Consider the following 17,458-nt stretch of genomic DNA (forward strand, 5'->3'; position numbering starts at 1 on the left):
AGCCTGGTATTTACGGGGGATCTTGGGGAACATGGTTTAAGATTTAGGGAAGTTCTGGAAATCTAAAAACACAGACTGATGCTGAAAAAGCAGAATGGTATGGTTAGGCATAACGCACTTGAATGTTTGGTCAAGAAGTTCCCAGCGTAGGTGTACATACATGAAGAGGACTGGAAAATTGTACAGTACATTTTTTTGTATGGGGTTTTAAATTTACAACAGACAGAACACATTTTTGTAACTACAAAAGTAGTAATTGAGGAGTGGAAAGCGAGATTAAATGAAGATGCACAAAAGTACAAGAGGATTTCAGAATATTTACCTGTTACAAAACTACCCAATTCCCTTTATGGTCAGTTTACATTTGATGTGCAAATTCCTTGGGTGGCTGCAAAGAATCATTGTATAGCAACCACTCTGGTAGAGCACCTCACCTTTTTCAGCTCGTGCAGAAAGAGATCCACTAGTGCTTTGAGCTGACATGCTTTTGAAGACAGTAGTACTAGCTGTTCATTCCTCAGGGAGAACTCAAGTGTGTTGGGAGTCCTCAGTTCCACGGACAGCACATCAGCATAGCTGTAAATCAGGAATAAGATTGGAGAACACGGTGAGAATGTCCCCTGTCCACTTCTAACTACAGCCAACACTGGCTGCCTCACCAGACTTTTTTTAAAATGTTTAACTTTATTTCTGATTTTAAGCAACCATACTAAAAACTACATTACAGAGTTATTTGGCATGACACAGACCAACTCCAAGTGTGGAGTACAACAAAATGACTTACAAGTGGGATGATCAGGGTTGTAGTGATACAAATGAATAACCAGACATTACAATCGTTGCAGGCATGATGTAGGTGAACAATTTGCAAATGTCTCTCCCCTACCCAAGTAGTGCATACACACTGGTATAACCGCCACCAGATCAAATGACAGCCACTTCTGCTCATACCAGACATTAATCAGGACTTCAAGCGACAGAGCACACAGCACACTTCAAACAAATCCAGCATTATGCACTGCCCACATGGCCTCTTCAGGACCGTTACTCCGCCCTCCTCTTCTCCGGTCTCCGGCTCCTCATTCGATTGAGCCAGGTAGGCCTGATATGGTCCCCATATGTCTTTTGGGCGGCTACACACCGGCTGTAACTCACAGTACAGATCTGACTGCGTGTTCAAGTATGCCATGTCTACATGCCAGTCTTTGAGAGCCAGGAGTGGGCCTATTCTGTGCCTAGCAAGCAGCAACCCCATGGGCACCAATTGCCTCGAGAGTGACAGGATATCCTTCTAATATTACAACAGTGCCAGTAATGGGGTCCCGCTATGTGCGCACCAGTAAGTTCTCCAAGTTCCGCCAGTACTGTCTGCAAAAATGACTGCATCCCTGGGCAGAACCAAGCCACTTGGGCAAACTCCGCCTCGTCCACGCCACATCCGAGGCAGCTTGCTGTGTCGCGTAATTCATACCGGAATAGGCGAGGCAGCGTAAAATACTCTCTATTAAGGTGCTTGAAATGTTTTGTTTTTAAACAGTTTTTATTAATTTTCCCAAAAGAAGAAACAGCACATATGCAAACAGGTATGGCAGTATCGAATACAAAGACGAAATGTTATTGGCCATTTGAATTATCAAAACAATGGAGTGAAGGGGCACAGTGTAGCCAAGGTATGCCATCAGTTGCAACAAAGTAACTTACACATCAAGAATGGGGGAAGGGAAGAAGGGACGAAAAGTATAGGGAAAAGAACAATTGATACATAACGTAATCCTCATCGTGCGCAAAAGTGAAGTCGCCAATATCAAGTGGTCTGAATAAAGCGTGAGTGAAGGGAGAGGGGAGATTTCCATGCTCCCATAAGGGTCGCCATAAGTGGAGGGGGAGCAAAAGGGGGGAGGTGCATACAGGCAGGGGAGGAAAAATGGGATGGAGGTGAGAAAGGGCGTCAGGGGGAGCGCCCCTTCAGACACCTCGCAGCCGAACGTCACTTATAGGGGTAATGGGTAGGGAGGGGGAGGGTCAGGGAGTGCAATGGCTTGTGAGTTCAGGTGGCAGTGGAGAGGGTCCCCGATGTATGCAAGTGAGTCCTGCGTCTGAGCGGCGAGTGAAAGTAAATAGGTACTATATGTGTATATATAGATATAGCATTGAGCGATGTCGTTGGAGTGTTACCAGAGGTGCCGTCTGCTCGACGCTGGGAGTCTATGGCTGCCCTTGGCGGGGACGGGGTCCTGCTGTGAGCCCCCGCATTCCACTGGATTGGTGTTCGGAGCCGGGCACTGTAGCAGGCACTTTGAGCTGCAGTGATTTCGTAATTGGAAACCATCGTAATACGTGCAAAGAAACTATCTATTTTCAAAGGTTTATTCAAACATCAAAAAGAACCATGTGGATTACAGCCGGCATTTGCTCAATGAAAAATTTGGGGATGTTTTCATCGATCTTTAATGTAATGCAGCGCACACAATTCTTATTTGATTCGAAAAATGCACCAAACAGCTGGGATATTTATTTCCATTTCTTAACTAATGCTCCAATAAAGGTGACTTTCAAAATTATTTTGGAACTTATTCAAGAAGCCCACGAGATCGGCAGTGGCTCTTCTATGTTGTTACATTACAAGACACCTGATGGGAGTATTTAAGGACTACTAAAATGGCGCAATTTCACTTTGATGAAGGCTGCTGTGACAGCCGAAACCGCGTTCCTGTAGAAACATGCGCTGCCAGTGATTAAATGAACTGTGTGCAGGCTTTCCTTGAAGTGGAGTGAAATATCTGTATATATATGTATATATATTTCACCCTGTTAAACTTATTGAAAGCATTCCCTATGCCGAGTGTCTATGTTTGAAAAGAAATTGCAGTACTGTGGAGAGCTTAACAGACTCAATCAATTACCTATTTAAGAGACTCAGTAATAGAGGGTACAAAACCAAAACTCTGGAAACAGCAAAGCAGAAGTGCTTGGATATTTCTAGAGAAGACCTTTTATTCAAAAATAAAGATGACAAAGTAACATCAGGGGAGACAACAAAACAGACACCCAGGCTAATTACAGAATATAACACTTTTCACAAGAAGTTAAGAAAAATCCTGTATAGACATTGGCCGATAGTGAGATGTGATCCTATCATAGGCCCTTCTTGCACTAAGCTCCCCCAGTTAACCTTCAGGAGAGCTAAGTCAATGAAACAGGAACTTATATCCAATGCTCCTGCACTAGACAGAGGTACCAGTTGGCTTAAGTCCCAAAAAGGATTCTTTAAGTGCACAAAGTGTAAAGCCTGTAAATATGGAATTAATACTAGATCAATCTCGACTCCTCTAAGAAAAACCCCATTAGAGATCAGGGAGTACTATACATGCAAAACAGACTTTGCAGTATATGTGCTACGTTGCACCTGTAACAAGTTGTATGTGGGTAGCACCATTCACCCCGTGCATGTTAGAATTTTGCAACATCTAAGGGCAATCAGTAATAATGACCCAACATACCCTGTTGCCCGCCACATCAACAAAGTACATGGTGGTAAAGCAGAAGATCTTGTATACTTTGTTGTTGATAGCATTAAGAAAAACATAAGGGGTGGCAACAGGCAACTAGCACTTAGAAGATTGGAGTCACGATATATAATCCAGTTGGATTGTAAGATCCCAAATGGTTTGAATGCCGACGAAGCATTAAGTGTTCATCTCTAATTTCAAATCTGCCTTTCCTAGATTCTTGAAACAATCCCATAAGATCTGACCTAGTTTGTTTATTGTAATTTTTTCGGTTCTGTTTCTTATAACATGTTCACCATGCACATTCCCATTCCTTACATAGTGTGTAGTATATATTTTTCAGTAAGAGTACTATGATGCAGTATGAATTGGTCAGATTTGCCACCTTCACCGAATCCTTAAAGAAGTATGGGCAGCAGTCACTGTCAGCTGAATATTACTAAGCCCACTTGGGCTCTATGTTCACAAAATTTACAAAGTTCATAATGCTCAGTTTCTCGAAACATCGTGTTTATTTTACTGACTATGGCATTGTTTATCATTATGATTACGATAATGATAGTATTTGTTTAGCCCAGGTAAACTTCATGACATATTTTATGTAAAACTAATATGAATTTGTGGTGGCACTTGTTTTACTGCTTTACTTTATTGCTTAAGGCAACACCAGTCTAAAGAAAGAATTTTTTCATTTGCACTTTCTTTTATGTCAATCGTAGTTTCACTGGTTGCTCTGCAACCTCTGGGTTTGTGTCACATGTACTTTGAATGTATTTAAGCAACTTATCTGAGCGAGGTCGGACACAGTGAGCAAGGCGGACTCGTCCGCCGAAACGCGTCTGGGCCACAGCTTTGAAATAAAGAATTATCTTTGAAACTGCATCCCACGGAGTCAGCGCCTGTTTCGAACTGGGAGAAACTAGGATTGGAGTTAATATATATATATATATATATATATATATATATATATATATATATATATATATATATATATATATATATATATATATATTACCTACTGGCGGTCGCCAGTAGGTAGTTATAGTTAGGACCACGTTTCCATAGGAAATCCGCAACATTCTATTTTGAATAACTTTGGCGCCGGTTGACGAATCCTCGCGAATTTTTCAAAATAGGTGGGGCGCTACGCTCCGCTCCTACCCTGAAAGTCTCGGGGGGATTCGTCAAGCGGGGGCTGAGATAAAAGGGGGGTCCCAAAACGCGTTTTTCCCATGCATTTTTCCATAGGACCTTTAGACACAGCTACAGCCCGAACGGCTGAACAGAATTACTTGAAATTTGGCAGAGAGGTAGTCCTCAGGTCAAGGAAGTGCCTTTTGTAGGTTTGGTGTAAATCTGTTCAGTAGATTCTGAGAAAATAGCCTTTAAATCAATATATATATCTGAGCCAGCTTACGGTGCGCTTACGGTACGCTTACCGTACGCGTACGGTGGCGTGCGCGAGCGCGATTCTGATTGGCCCTTAGATCTTAGTAAACATTCGAATCGGTCGAAACCAGGAAGCGGCGGCCGCCATTTTCTCTCTCGCACTCTGAGGGGGGAGCTGATAAACAAATGCCAAAAACATATAAAGGGGCTGTTTAGACAGCGCCCATGCACATAACCATGTTAGTTGAGTCTTCAAAGATCCCCCAAGGCAAAAAACGGTAATTTTTTATTTTTCGAAAATTTCGCCGATTACGCTTACCGTACGCTTACCGTACGCGTACGGTAAAAAATTATATAAAAAAAAAAAAAACCACTCTCTCCACCCCGTGTGCAAATGGTGGCCGAAGGCCCCAATTTGTGCATGGCATATAAGAGCACAGCATTTCCCCCAAAAATTTCAACAGATTACCTATCACAAGGAAGCGCATAATATGTCCTCCATGTGCGCACGGTGCGCGAAGCGCATCGTGCGTACATGGCCCATCTAGCGTAACGTGGGCACGCGGTGCGCATAGCGCACCGCGTGCCCACCGTGCGTGCACGGCACTAACTGCGTAAAGTGGGCGTGCGGTGCGCGAAGCGCACCGCGTGCTCACTGTGCGCGCACGGTGCGCGAAGCGTACCGTGCGCGCACGGAACGAACTGCGTTAAGTGGGCGCGCACGCCACGAATGGCGTAAAGTAACTTAGCATTTAAAAAACCGTACAAATTCACTGAAAAAACCATAGGTTTCACACACGTTATAGTTAGGAATTAGCATTTAAAAAACCTTGCAAATTCACTGAAAAAACCATAGGTTTCACACATGTTATAGTTAGCGGAAATTTTACTGATAAAAAACCAATGAAATTCCCCCGTTATAGTTAGTGCAGGAAACTATAACTCACGCGACCGCAATCTTCTGCTGATGACATATGTGTCTTTATGAAAAAAAAATATTTGTAATATATGTATAGCTAAAAATTTATGGAAGAAGACATGGGCAAATAAGTGTCTAAATACAGTATTAGCATCAGCAGAGGATTGCGGTCGCGTGAGTTATAGTTTCCTGCACTAACTATAACGGGGGAATTTCATTGGTTTTTTATCAGTAAAATTTCCGCTAACTATAAAACTATAACATGTGTGAAACCTATGGTTTTTTCAGTGAATATATATATATATTCCAACATACCAGGTAGCACCAAAGGAGGGAGTCCACAGGAGGCTTGTGAGGTCAATCTTTTATTAATCGACACCCTGCCAGCTAGCACCTCGTCAGGATACAGGCATCGTAAATTCTTGGCCAGACGCGTTTCAGGAGTTGTACTCCTTTCTTCAGTGGCAGTGCAGAAGGGATGAAAGTCACGTAGATTGCGCACTTTTTTATTTCAACTACCTGCCTCAGTGGGCGTGGCTGTCAGCACAGCCTCATGGTTGCTGTAGTCCGCTAATCAAGTGTTCCCAAGTGGGTGCGCTTTCATTCCTCCAAAATTCACGCTAAAATATTACCCATGTGGGTTGGTGCACTGTTCTGCCATGGTGTCAGCCCTGCTTTGTAGGAGTCGATATGACCGTTATGTGAGCTGCAGCCCTGGACTGCAGCTGAACATCGCTTCCTCCTGAAAATTTCAGCTCCAGATTGGAGCCAGAACGGACCCGCTGTTTGCAGCAGTGGGCCTCACTCCGCGGCTGTGCAAAGCCGTAATATTCCAACATACCAGGTAGCACCAAAGGAGGGAGTCCACAGGAGGCTTGTGAGGTCAATCTTTTATTAATCGACACCCTGCCAGCTAGCACCTCGTCAGGATACAGGCATCGTAAATTCTTGGCCAGACGCGTTTCAGGAGTTGTACTCCTTTCTTCAGTGGCAGTGCAGAAGGGATGAAAGTCACGTAGATTGCGCACTTTTTTATTTCAACTACCTGCCTCAGTGGGCGTGGCTGTCAGCACAGCCTCATGGTTGCTGTAGTCCGCTAATCAAGTGTTCCCAAGTGGGTGCGCTTTCATTCCTCCAAAATTCACGCTAAAATATTACCCATGTGGGTTGGTGCACTGTTCTGCCATGGTGTCAGCCCTGCTTTGTAGGAGTCGATATGACCGTTATGTGAGCTGCAGCCCTGGACTGCAGCTGAACATCGCTTCCTCCCGAAAATTTCAGCTCCAGATTGGAGCCAGAACGGACCCGCTGTTTGCAGCAGTGGGCCTCACTCCGCGGCTGTGCAAAGCCGTAATATTCCAACATACCAGGTAGCACCAAAGGAGGGAGTCCACAGTGGACTCCCTCCTTTGGTGCTACCTGGTATGTTGGAATATTACGGCTTTGCACAGCCGCGGAGTGAGGCCCACTGCTGCAAACAGCGGGTCCGTTCTGGCTCCAATCTGGAGCTGAAATTTTCGGGAGGAAGCGATGTTCAGCTGCAGTCCAGGGCTGCAGCTCACATAACGGTCATATCGACTCCTACAAAGCAGGGCTGACACCATGGCAGAACAGTGCACCAACCCACATGGGTAATATTTTAGCGTGAATTTTGGAGGAATGAAAGCGCACCCACTTGGGAACACTTGATTAGCGGACTACAGCAACCATGAGGCTGTGCTGACAGCCACGCCCACTGAGGCAGGTAGTTGAAATAAAAAAGTGCGCAATCTACGTGACTTTCATCCCTTCTGCACTGCCACTGAAGAAAGGAGTACAACTCCTGAAACGCGTCTGGCCAAGAATTTACGATGCCTGTATCCTGACGAGGTGCTAGCTGGCAGGGTGTCGATTAATAAAAGATTGACCTCACAAGCCTCCTGTGGACTCCCTCCTTTGGTGCTACCTGGTATGTTGGAATATATATATATATATATATATATATATATATATATATATATATAACGAACTCGATCCAAACTCATTAGAGTGCTTTACATGAGCACCAGTTGCATTACAGACAGACACATTTATTTCTGGGCATGGGGTGATTAAGTGATTCGCCCAGAATTACTGGATGATTGAGCCTCCTGTCAGACTGAAACCTTCCCCAGCTTCAAAGTTTGCCGCTCTAGCCGTTCTGGAGGCTGTAAAGATGCATACAGCTCACTAGTGGTCGCAGTATGTCATACTGGTGAGCCAATTTAGTGGCAGATGGGGGAGGCCTCTAATGGCAGTGGAGTGCAACCTTGCGCTTGGCCAGGAGAAGAGCAATTGCAGTGAAAAGTCTATTGGTTTGGGGGAGATCCAGCACATGACCCAGCAATGCCATTATAGGTCCGCTCTGAAGTCAGTCTCTAGGTTACAGGATCATTTGCAAAAAATCTCCCTCCAGTATTGCAAGACAAGAGTGCAGGACCAGACCATGTGGAGAAAATCCGCATCTGGTGCATGGCATTTTGGTTAGTCCAAGGAGTCTGTCTGGTCATTTCAGTGTTGTTCGGTGTGAGTCACGTAGGCGCGCCACAGCAATTTAAAATGCAGGAGTTTAAGGTTTAAGGTACTTGAAATATAGCAGATTGTGACGGCGATTCAATGAAACTTCATGACGGAGCAACAGTAACTCCACTGTGTGTCACTGATGGTAATGCCAAGGACCCTTTGCCAATCTAGCCTAACCTCCCAGACGCCCAGGCGCCGCTTGTGTGAGGGCATAAAGTTTTGCTATGATGTGAATTCTGTGGACGTTTGAAAAAGGTATGTCACTGCCGGTAACTCTAGGAGTTCAAGCAAGTCCTCCCCTAGTAGGTCACGCATTATGTGGCAGGCCCTGTAGTAACAGAACTGGGCTAGGCAGAGGATTCTACGCTCTGCACACTAACCTGTTCCCAGCTGAAAATCACACTATCTTTGAAGAGATCTTCCATAGCAGTTAGACAAGCTCCCTCCACCCCCCAGCACCCCCATCTCCTGACAGAGGAAACCACGTACAACAATCCAACGGAACACATGGCAAGGAAAGGAAGTATCTAGAGGGTTTTTCTAGAAGCCGCTGTCAGGAATAGACCGTCGCATTCAGTGGGTCCAGGACACTGTAGTGTCGCACCAGACTCATTAACAAGGTCTAGGGTAGCGATAACCGGGAGGCTGCCTTTAGCTCAAGCTACAAATGTGGCAAGTCCTTCGGACCATGACCCTCTAATGAACAAACATGCACTGTGCAGCCCTATAGTAGGTCTCAATATGCAGAGCGTTCAAACCACCTATATCATATGGTAGTGTTAGCGTGTCCCAGCTCTCCCGCAGCTGCTTCCCATCCCATGCCAAAAAACCGAAAGGGCTTTTAGATTGCTAAACACGGCACGTGTTAGCAAGATCAGGATATTTGCGAACAGGAAGAGGAAGCGGGGCAACACCACCATTTTCATGATGGCCATACACCCGCTGAGCGACAAAGGCAGTTTCACCCACTGCTCGACCGTGTCCGAAAGCTTCAGGAGTACTTTGCCGTAGTTATCCAGTAGAAGCACCGACAGGTCTGTGTGGACCTGGATCCCCAGTTATTCAACCAAATTAGTAGTCCATTGTAATGAAAACTCAAATTTTTACCGGGGTTGTAGCCGCAGAGAGGAAGAAGATCAGGGATTTATTCCATTTAATTCGAAGGCCTAAGTGCCCGCCAAACAGAACGACCTCCTATTGAATCGGGGATAAATTATGCTTGGGGCTGCGTAAATACAAGAGGGTGCCATCTGCGTACGCAGAGATGATCAAGTTGTAGTGTGGGAAATGGATGCACCTGTGCGCATGATATTCTCGGAGCGCTCAAGATAGTGGTTCAGCCACTAAAGCATACAATAATGGTGACGGGGGTATCCCTGTCTGGTGCTTCTCGGGATAACAATGGCATCAGTGATTATCCTGTTGACTCGGACATGCGCCGTCGGCAGGGTGTATAGCACTCAGACAAATTGTAAAAAGACGTCTCCTATACCTATGCGTTGCAGTACTGCAAGCATAAACCCCCATTCTACTGAATCGAACACCTTTTCAACATTTAAGAATACTGCTTCGGCACGTACCTTAGAATCAATGAGGGTAATAGTGCCAAAAGCATTCTGAGGTTGTACGACAGGGACCGGAGAGGGATGAAGCCAGCCTGTTCTGGGCCTACTACTCCAGAAAGCAGTGGAGCCAATCAGTTTGCAAGGATTTTAGCAAATATTTTTGTGTCTACATATAGTAATGACAGCAGTCTGTAGTGTTACTTGGCTAGGTTAGGCCCGGGAAGAAACACTGCCATTTTACATGCACACGTTTCTTAAGTGGCCCTATTTCCACATGCCGTTTGACACACATTTGATTGCGTGACAGTGCAGGATTAGTTTCTCTGAAACCACACTGATTACAAATTCCACTTCCTAAGTACACTATCACAACACCTTGAACATTTAGTACAAGACCTGAACACACATTGTGCAAATGTTGTTTGTTATAACATGGCTATCACAAGAGAATAAACAATGCCAGCCTGGCTGAAGCATCGACCCGAAAGCATGGATACTGTTATGAAAAATACACATGCATTTCCATCTTCAAACCAGAGGAGCACTTGTGTATCTACCAGAGTATGCACGAGTGACTGAGAGAAAAGGTGCTCAATCCGTTACCACGATTCCTTGGGGAGTAAGGTTTCTCATGTTTGGAAGTTGCTCAAACCATTAGTCACCTGACTAGGTTTAGGGGTACTTATGGGGGCACTGTGAGCTAGCAGGACTATCGGGCAACATATCCTGAGGGGGTGCATGGAATTAGTCTAGCACCATCCCAACATTTATGATGTCCAAACAAACATACAGCTCCTCCTGAGAATGTGGAAACCGTACAACAGTAGGACGCACAGCTGTTAGCTGGTTTACACGGCTCCAGCAGGGTGACCAAGAGAGCCTTGAGGATAGACGTCAGCATACAGCCACCTTTCACCATCTCTTCATAAAGAGTGACCAGGTGCGAGACCAGGATATCCTGGTAAGCCTTGTAGAAAGCCACCGTTAGCCTATCAGTGCCCAGCGCTTTACACCATGGCATGTCCCTTGGCACCGCTTATATCTGAGAGGCGTAATGGGGCCATAATGTGTTCCCCATGTTGCGGAGTGAGCCACTTTATGTCAATATGCTTTTAATTTTATTTTTTTTAAATGTTATTTTATTGATTTTATGAAGATAAGCTCATACAATTTGAACAAAGGCAAACCAAACAATAAAAAGAAAAGCAGTCACAGTGTACATGTTTAATAAACAAATAATCAAAAGCATTATTGGTGGGAGAATGCGATACATACATATAAGTTCTCCAGAGGGAAACATATATTCCTTGTATGTCCATACTTCTAATGAAATCTCTTATATAGCCTGTAAACAATACGACCATTGGAATCTGTCCAGCTATGACGATGCTAGCCATAGCACGGGAAAGAAATAGCATACCACAGTGAAACCTGGGGTGATGATCTCAATGTAAAATGTACAAAAACAGTTACATTTGCACAAGCTGCCTGTCGTACCATCGATTGAAATCAGACTACCCAATACTTCATTTCTTGCCGTTCAGAAGCTCCGGTATAAGCTCCGGAAGTTCTTGGGGGGATCCAGGGGGTGGGGACGGATTATTCGCTGTATATCTCAGTCTGCGTGTCACAGTATAGCATATCTTTGGACCACTATATGAGAATGGGACAAGGGCCACGCGCCCAGTGCATAGCTACCACACGCTTTGCCACAAATAACTCCATGTCCACCAAGTGCCATATATCTTTGCGTAACCTTTTGGAGAAACCCAAAAGTGCCGTCAGGGGTCAGAGGCTCCTCAGTTATATCGCTATGTTTTTGGAATATTGCAGTCCAGAATTTCGCTATTTGGGGGCATAACCATGCTAAATGCAGAAATCACGCCGGTTCTTCGCCACACATTTCACATTTAGCTGTAGCTCGTAACACGAATCTATGCAAACGAATTGGTTATAGTAAACCCTATTGAAGTATTTAAACTGGATAAGTCGGGTGTCTCCCATTTACGGATATTCGTTGTGTGGATTCGCAGCAGTACCGCCAAGTGTTATCATCTAGGGTGACCTCTAGATCAGACTGCCATTCCAACCTGGCTTTAGTGTAATGATTCTTCCGATAGTCCTGTACCATGTTGTAAATGTGTGAGACGATCCTACATGGAGACTCTGATCGTAGCATCAAAGAGAGAGGGGGAACATCTGGTGGTTGCATTCACTCCTCTCCCAGCATCTCTCTAAGTGCATGCCGAGCTCTGAAAAAGTGAAACAGCGTAAGAGGGGAAACGTCCTGCTTTTCCGCGGTTACATCTTCCCAATCTCACCCAATCCCATCACTGAATAAGTCGCCTACTATCGAGATATCTAAGCTGTTTAAAGCACGCACCACCCCTGGTTCCATAAGTGTTGGGAGCCAGGCACACCATTCAATCGGCGTTAGCGGGGAATACCATATAGAGGCTGCTTGCCTTCTTATTAAGTTGTGCCAAGTATGCGTGGTGGCGTTGATCGAATCTAACGCACCGGGGCCCCACACCGGGGCGTGGAATAAAGATGTGGCCAAGTGAGAGGGCGCCACCACTATCCTTTCTATATAGAGATGAGGGGGAGGAGATTCCTGGTGTATCCAGTAAAAGGCATGCGAGCACTGCGGCACTCGATAGTAGAGCTCCATATCCGGAGCACCAAGCCCACCCATGGAATATGGAAGAGTGAGAACAACCCACCTTACACGAGGCTGCTTACCAGCTAACTTGATCTGCAGTGACTTGAGATGTTAAAAGAAGTGGGCGGGAAGAACCATAGGTATGTTTAAAAACAAAAAGAGAAATCTAGGTAGTACTACCATCTTCATCAGGGATATACGTCCCAGGAGCGATAGAGGCAGCCGCACCCATTTGCTAATATCTTCTTCTAATTTAACAATCGCCCTGCCGTAATTCTCTGTGAATACTGTCTCTGAGCAGGTATGTACTTGTATTCCCAAATATCGGACAGGGTCAGTTGACCAGGTCAGAGGGCATGTTGATATGCTTAAGATAGTCTGTTAAGATTGCTTAAGATTGTCTGATCGTCATAAGGGAGACGCAACGCGTATAGTTCCAGGCAGAAGCGGCGAAACCACTGGGAAACTTGTTCTGTAGTTCGCAAGGGTAATCCCTGCTCATCTTGAACCTCTAGGATTGTGGCATCCTCGCGCCTAGGGCGTATGAGAGCCACCAGGGTCATTCCCAGGCACTCATTCTCTCCGTATGCCCGCACAGTTGCATACAATCCTAAATGTGTGACCTCACTCTATGCAGCTTCATGATATTCCTGTAGTCTGATTGAATGTCAGGCAACAGGTGCTGCTCCACTGTTACCCGATGCCTTCACTCAAGATCAGCGTTATTCACCTCCAGCCGCGCCAGCCTACTGTGTAGCTACCGAAGGACACCAGCATGTTTGGAGATCGTGACCCCCGAACATAGACCTTGAAGGCCTACCATACCATTGCAAATTTAGCCATTGAACAGGGGTCGCGAGCTGTGCAGTTCTAGCTCCAGCAATATGGGTGGGTGCTCCCAATAAGTTCGGGGCGGGGGCTCACTCACACCTTCGTATGTGCGCACCAGGCACCGCAACAGTAGCCAATAATTAATGTGCATGTGTATGTTGTGAACCATGGAATAATGAGTGTACCCAGCGCCTATAGGGAACTTATGCTGGCAGACATCTACCAAGCCACGCTATGCCACTATTGTATTGAGGACCGGAGCCGTGGACAAGGGCTGCTGTGGCAGACCCTTGGAGCGATGCCGATCTGGGTAGAGTATGCACTTGAAGTCTTCATTACAAATCTGGCGTAGGTCACCCCATTGAGCCAAATGAGCCTATAATACGTGATAAACCTGTGGTACATTATAGTTAAGCCCTTATACCCCACCAGCAGTGCCGCCACATCGTCCTTAAAACAGCGCACAATCACGTACCTCCCACACCCTATTATGTCACCCTCCATGAGCCTCTCCCTAATTGGCTGGGTCCCCTCATCTTTAAGATAGAGGGGACTGAGATGTGTGCTTCACCTCGCCTCCCCCACCTGAGGGGTGGGGTGGGCGAAGGTGGGCATAACTCTTCTCCTAGCTTGGTTTTTCTGCCAATTCTCTCACCTAAAGTGGGGGTCAGAACCAGTGGGAGCTAGTTACTGGGGAAGCAAAAGACAGGGACAGCTTGCAAAGGCAGAAGACCTTTGAAGCTTCCACTTTGTGTATCCAGCCCATCCTGGGGGAGGAGGCATGACACCTGTACCCAGGATGGGCTTTGTTTCTGGACCCAGAGAGTGGAGGCCCACTACTCAGGGGTCCAGAAACCTGTCTGGTGGTGGCAAATGGCGGGAAGCAATTCGAGAATCACACCAGGGCTGGTCGTTTTTCAGGGGGCAACTCGAAGATGCACTTTCAGTGCATTTTACATTAAATCCCACACTGGCATCAGTTTGCTACCAAACTTCCCAGATTTTAGTAAAGCCATTATAGAGCTGTGGAGTTTGTAATGACCAACTCCTACACCATAAACTCTTTATGGCTTTACTGCACTTACAGTGTCTAAGAATGGACTTAGACACTGCAGTGGTACAGGGCTCATGCCACTGTACCCTCACCTGGGAGTTAGTGCACCCTGCTAGAGGAGTGACTTACCTAGGTCCCAGACTCTTCAATTATTTCTGCACCAAAACACGCAGCTTGCAATGGCAGTGTGTGGGTATTAAGGTGCAGGGCCTCTAAGGGAGGCACAATAGGTGCTGCAGCCTTAAAGGCATTTCCCGGTCACAGTGCCCTTGGTACGCATAATACCTTTTACAAGGTGCTCACCTGTGGCCAGAGATGTGCCAATTGTGGGTACAAAAGTGCAGTTTTGGGGAAATAACACAGGCCCTGGGAACCTGAATGGCAGGAACCCAGGGCACATCAAATCAAGTTGCATCAGATGTCGGGCAAAAAGTGGGGGTAACCATGCAAAATGGGGCACTTTCCTACACCAGTCTGTCTACCTGAACAAAGGGCCAGCCTTACATGAGTATGGTCACCATTTGCCCACCAAAGGCAGCGTCCCCGTTTGAAGCTTGCCTTTTGGGGCAACACCCTGTGTGGCTTCCTGCAAGGGGGAGAAAACACCTTCCTCTGTAGTAGACTTGTTCCTGAGCCTGGGAGTAGCCTGGAAGTCATTCACATGACTCCTCTGAAGGACAGTAGGCTGTCTAGCGGCCAGCAACTGTGTGAGATGCTGGACAAACTGGACAACAGAGTGGCAACTTTCTAAAAGTTGCCTTTTCTTAAAAGTGACATTAAATTCCACTTGGGTATCAAGTCGGGTTTAATGCCACAATTAATTTGATACCTTGAAGTACCCATTTTATTAGTCCCATTCAGAAGTTAGCTGGACTGAGAGGTCAGTCGGTAACCCTGTATTAGCAAATGGGGGTGCCAACCTTTCCACAGCAATAACGACAATTTGGAAGCTTTGCTGTTACGACATATTAAAAGTATATGTCCTACTTAATAATATACACCTACCTGCCTTAGGGCTCAATAGGATTTCCTTAGGAGAGTCTTGAATATATTGTTAAGAAAAGTGGGGGCTTTGCTATTGGTTTAATTGGCAAATTTGAGCTAGCAGTGTTAAACTGCTCTTCCAGGTTGCATTGGCAGGCTGGGAGACATTTTGTCAAATGCAAGGTGGCAAAATTAGTGCTGCAACCATGAGTGAGCTCTCGAACTTACATGCCCTGGGCACCCTTGGTACCATATATTAGGGGCTTATAAGTAAGTCAATGTATGCCAATTGAAGCTGGACAATTCAACATATTCTGGTTAGGAGGTCTCAGTGCACTCTCAGATTAAAAAACCCAGCAGATTGAGTATACAACTTTGGGAGTGAGCAAGCAAAAAGAGGAATTTTCTTACAGTTCCTTAACATCAATAGGTCCTGGATAGAAAGATTCACAAGTCAGTGACAGGTTATGCTAGCTCTTACCATGCAACTGCCTCTGTTCAAACCATACCGGCTTTCTTTGAGTTTGGCACAAGAGAAGCTGAGGCCAGATTACACAACACTTTAAGTTTATCCCTTCGCACTGGAACAATCCTGCTTGAGACTGAAATGAGATGGTACCTGTAGCTGCAAAGGATTTTCAGGTGTTCAGGATTGAAACCAGCAGCTTTCACAATCTTCAGGAGCCTGATACCCCGGTGAGAGACGCCGAGCAGCTGCACATCACTCCCATTCTCCCCCTTAAACAAGAGAAAGGATTTTCCTCAGAAGAGACACACTTGACAGCCAAATGGATACAGTGAAGGGTTCAATATTGGTGTAATGGGGCAATAGGATCTGTGGAATTGGGAACCACAAGTTGAATGTTACAAAGCAGATAGAGACATAAGTGATGCCCGCAGGATTTCTCTTGTGACAGTGCAAAGTTGGGATGCAGGTGGCTACTTTGAGTGATGACACGGCAAGCCCAATGGTTGTTAACTTCAAGCAGACATCCTCTATCAAGGTGAAAGGACATACACAGGGGATGGGTTGATTTGGTGGAGCAGAGAGGTACGGTGGTCCGGTGCGCTCCTGGTGAGAAGACTAGAACATGGTGAAGTATTGGCAGGCATATAAATCTACCACTGTTTCTCCACCACTGAAGATGACGGGGAATAGAGAGGATTTAGTGATGGCTGCTATGGCGTGGAAGAGGGTGTGTAGCAATCCTAGACAGGTAGTAGATACAAAACCACATTAATGATTGCTATGGCTCATCTGGACGTTTCGTGCACTAATGGTGTCAGGGCAAACACATATGTTAAAGATTGGCGCTGGGGAAGGCACAAAGGCTATGCATGTTTCCTACAGTGAAGTATGTATTCACTTCTTTAGATGATGACAAGCCAAACTCACAGGTGATGATCCCTTTGATCTGATGGTGTTCCTTTCCAACATTCATGACTGTGCGGATATATGGGATTTGCAATGGACTTTAAAGTACTTTACTTACAGTGACGGTGAAAAGACGTGAAAAATAGTTGGCCCAGTTATCGCGGGCAGCCACCACAATCCTTTTCTTTATCCCCTCTTCCAAGATGGATTTTGCATCCGTCCCAACACGAAACTCGGCTGTGACCAAGAGAGAGCAAAGTCAGCATTTACCAAACCAAAGGGCTCAACTAATGCATCCTCAAGACAGTCGTCGTGATCTTATGATGGCGAATACCTCAATCTGACAGTGAGAAATTACAGCTGGTCATTAAAAGTCTCAAACAATGAAAAGAGGCACAGATGATCTGGTACTACCAATAAAATAGAGTGCAGAAGTACCACAATGGTCATAAGAGACCTTAGCCAATGAACGTCTCTGCCATAAGCGACTTCAACCAATGAGCACCAAAGCAGCGTGACTATCAACTTACAAAACGCCTCCAAAATAAATGATCACCAACAATTAAAGACATTTTTCAAAAATATCAATCAGAAAGATCAACCGATAAAACCATAGTACCCTTTCTTGT

At 45.6% G+C, this 17,458-nt stretch overlaps 1 protein-coding gene across 1 annotated transcript in view; it reads right to left on the bottom strand.

The window, feature by feature from the left end:
- Window positions 1-17,458, bottom strand: part of MYO15B (myosin XVB) — a 1,465,505-nt gene that overhangs the window by 390,677 nt on the left and 1,057,370 nt on the right. Inside the window, exons 39-41 of the mRNA XM_085614939.1 lie at window positions 16,948-17,066; window positions 16,074-16,192; window positions 435-576 (exon numbers count right to left, since the gene is read on the bottom strand). Coding sequence (XP_085471065.1) covers window positions 435-576; window positions 16,074-16,192; window positions 16,948-17,066 — 380 coding nt within the window. The remainder of the gene's footprint in view (window positions 1-434; window positions 577-16,073; window positions 16,193-16,947; window positions 17,067-17,458) is intronic.

The sequence above is a fragment of the Triturus cristatus genome, chromosome 7 (assembly GCF_964204655.1).
Source record: "Triturus cristatus chromosome 7, aTriCri1.1, whole genome shotgun sequence".
NCBI lineage: Eukaryota > Metazoa > Chordata > Amphibia > Caudata > Salamandridae > Triturus > Triturus cristatus.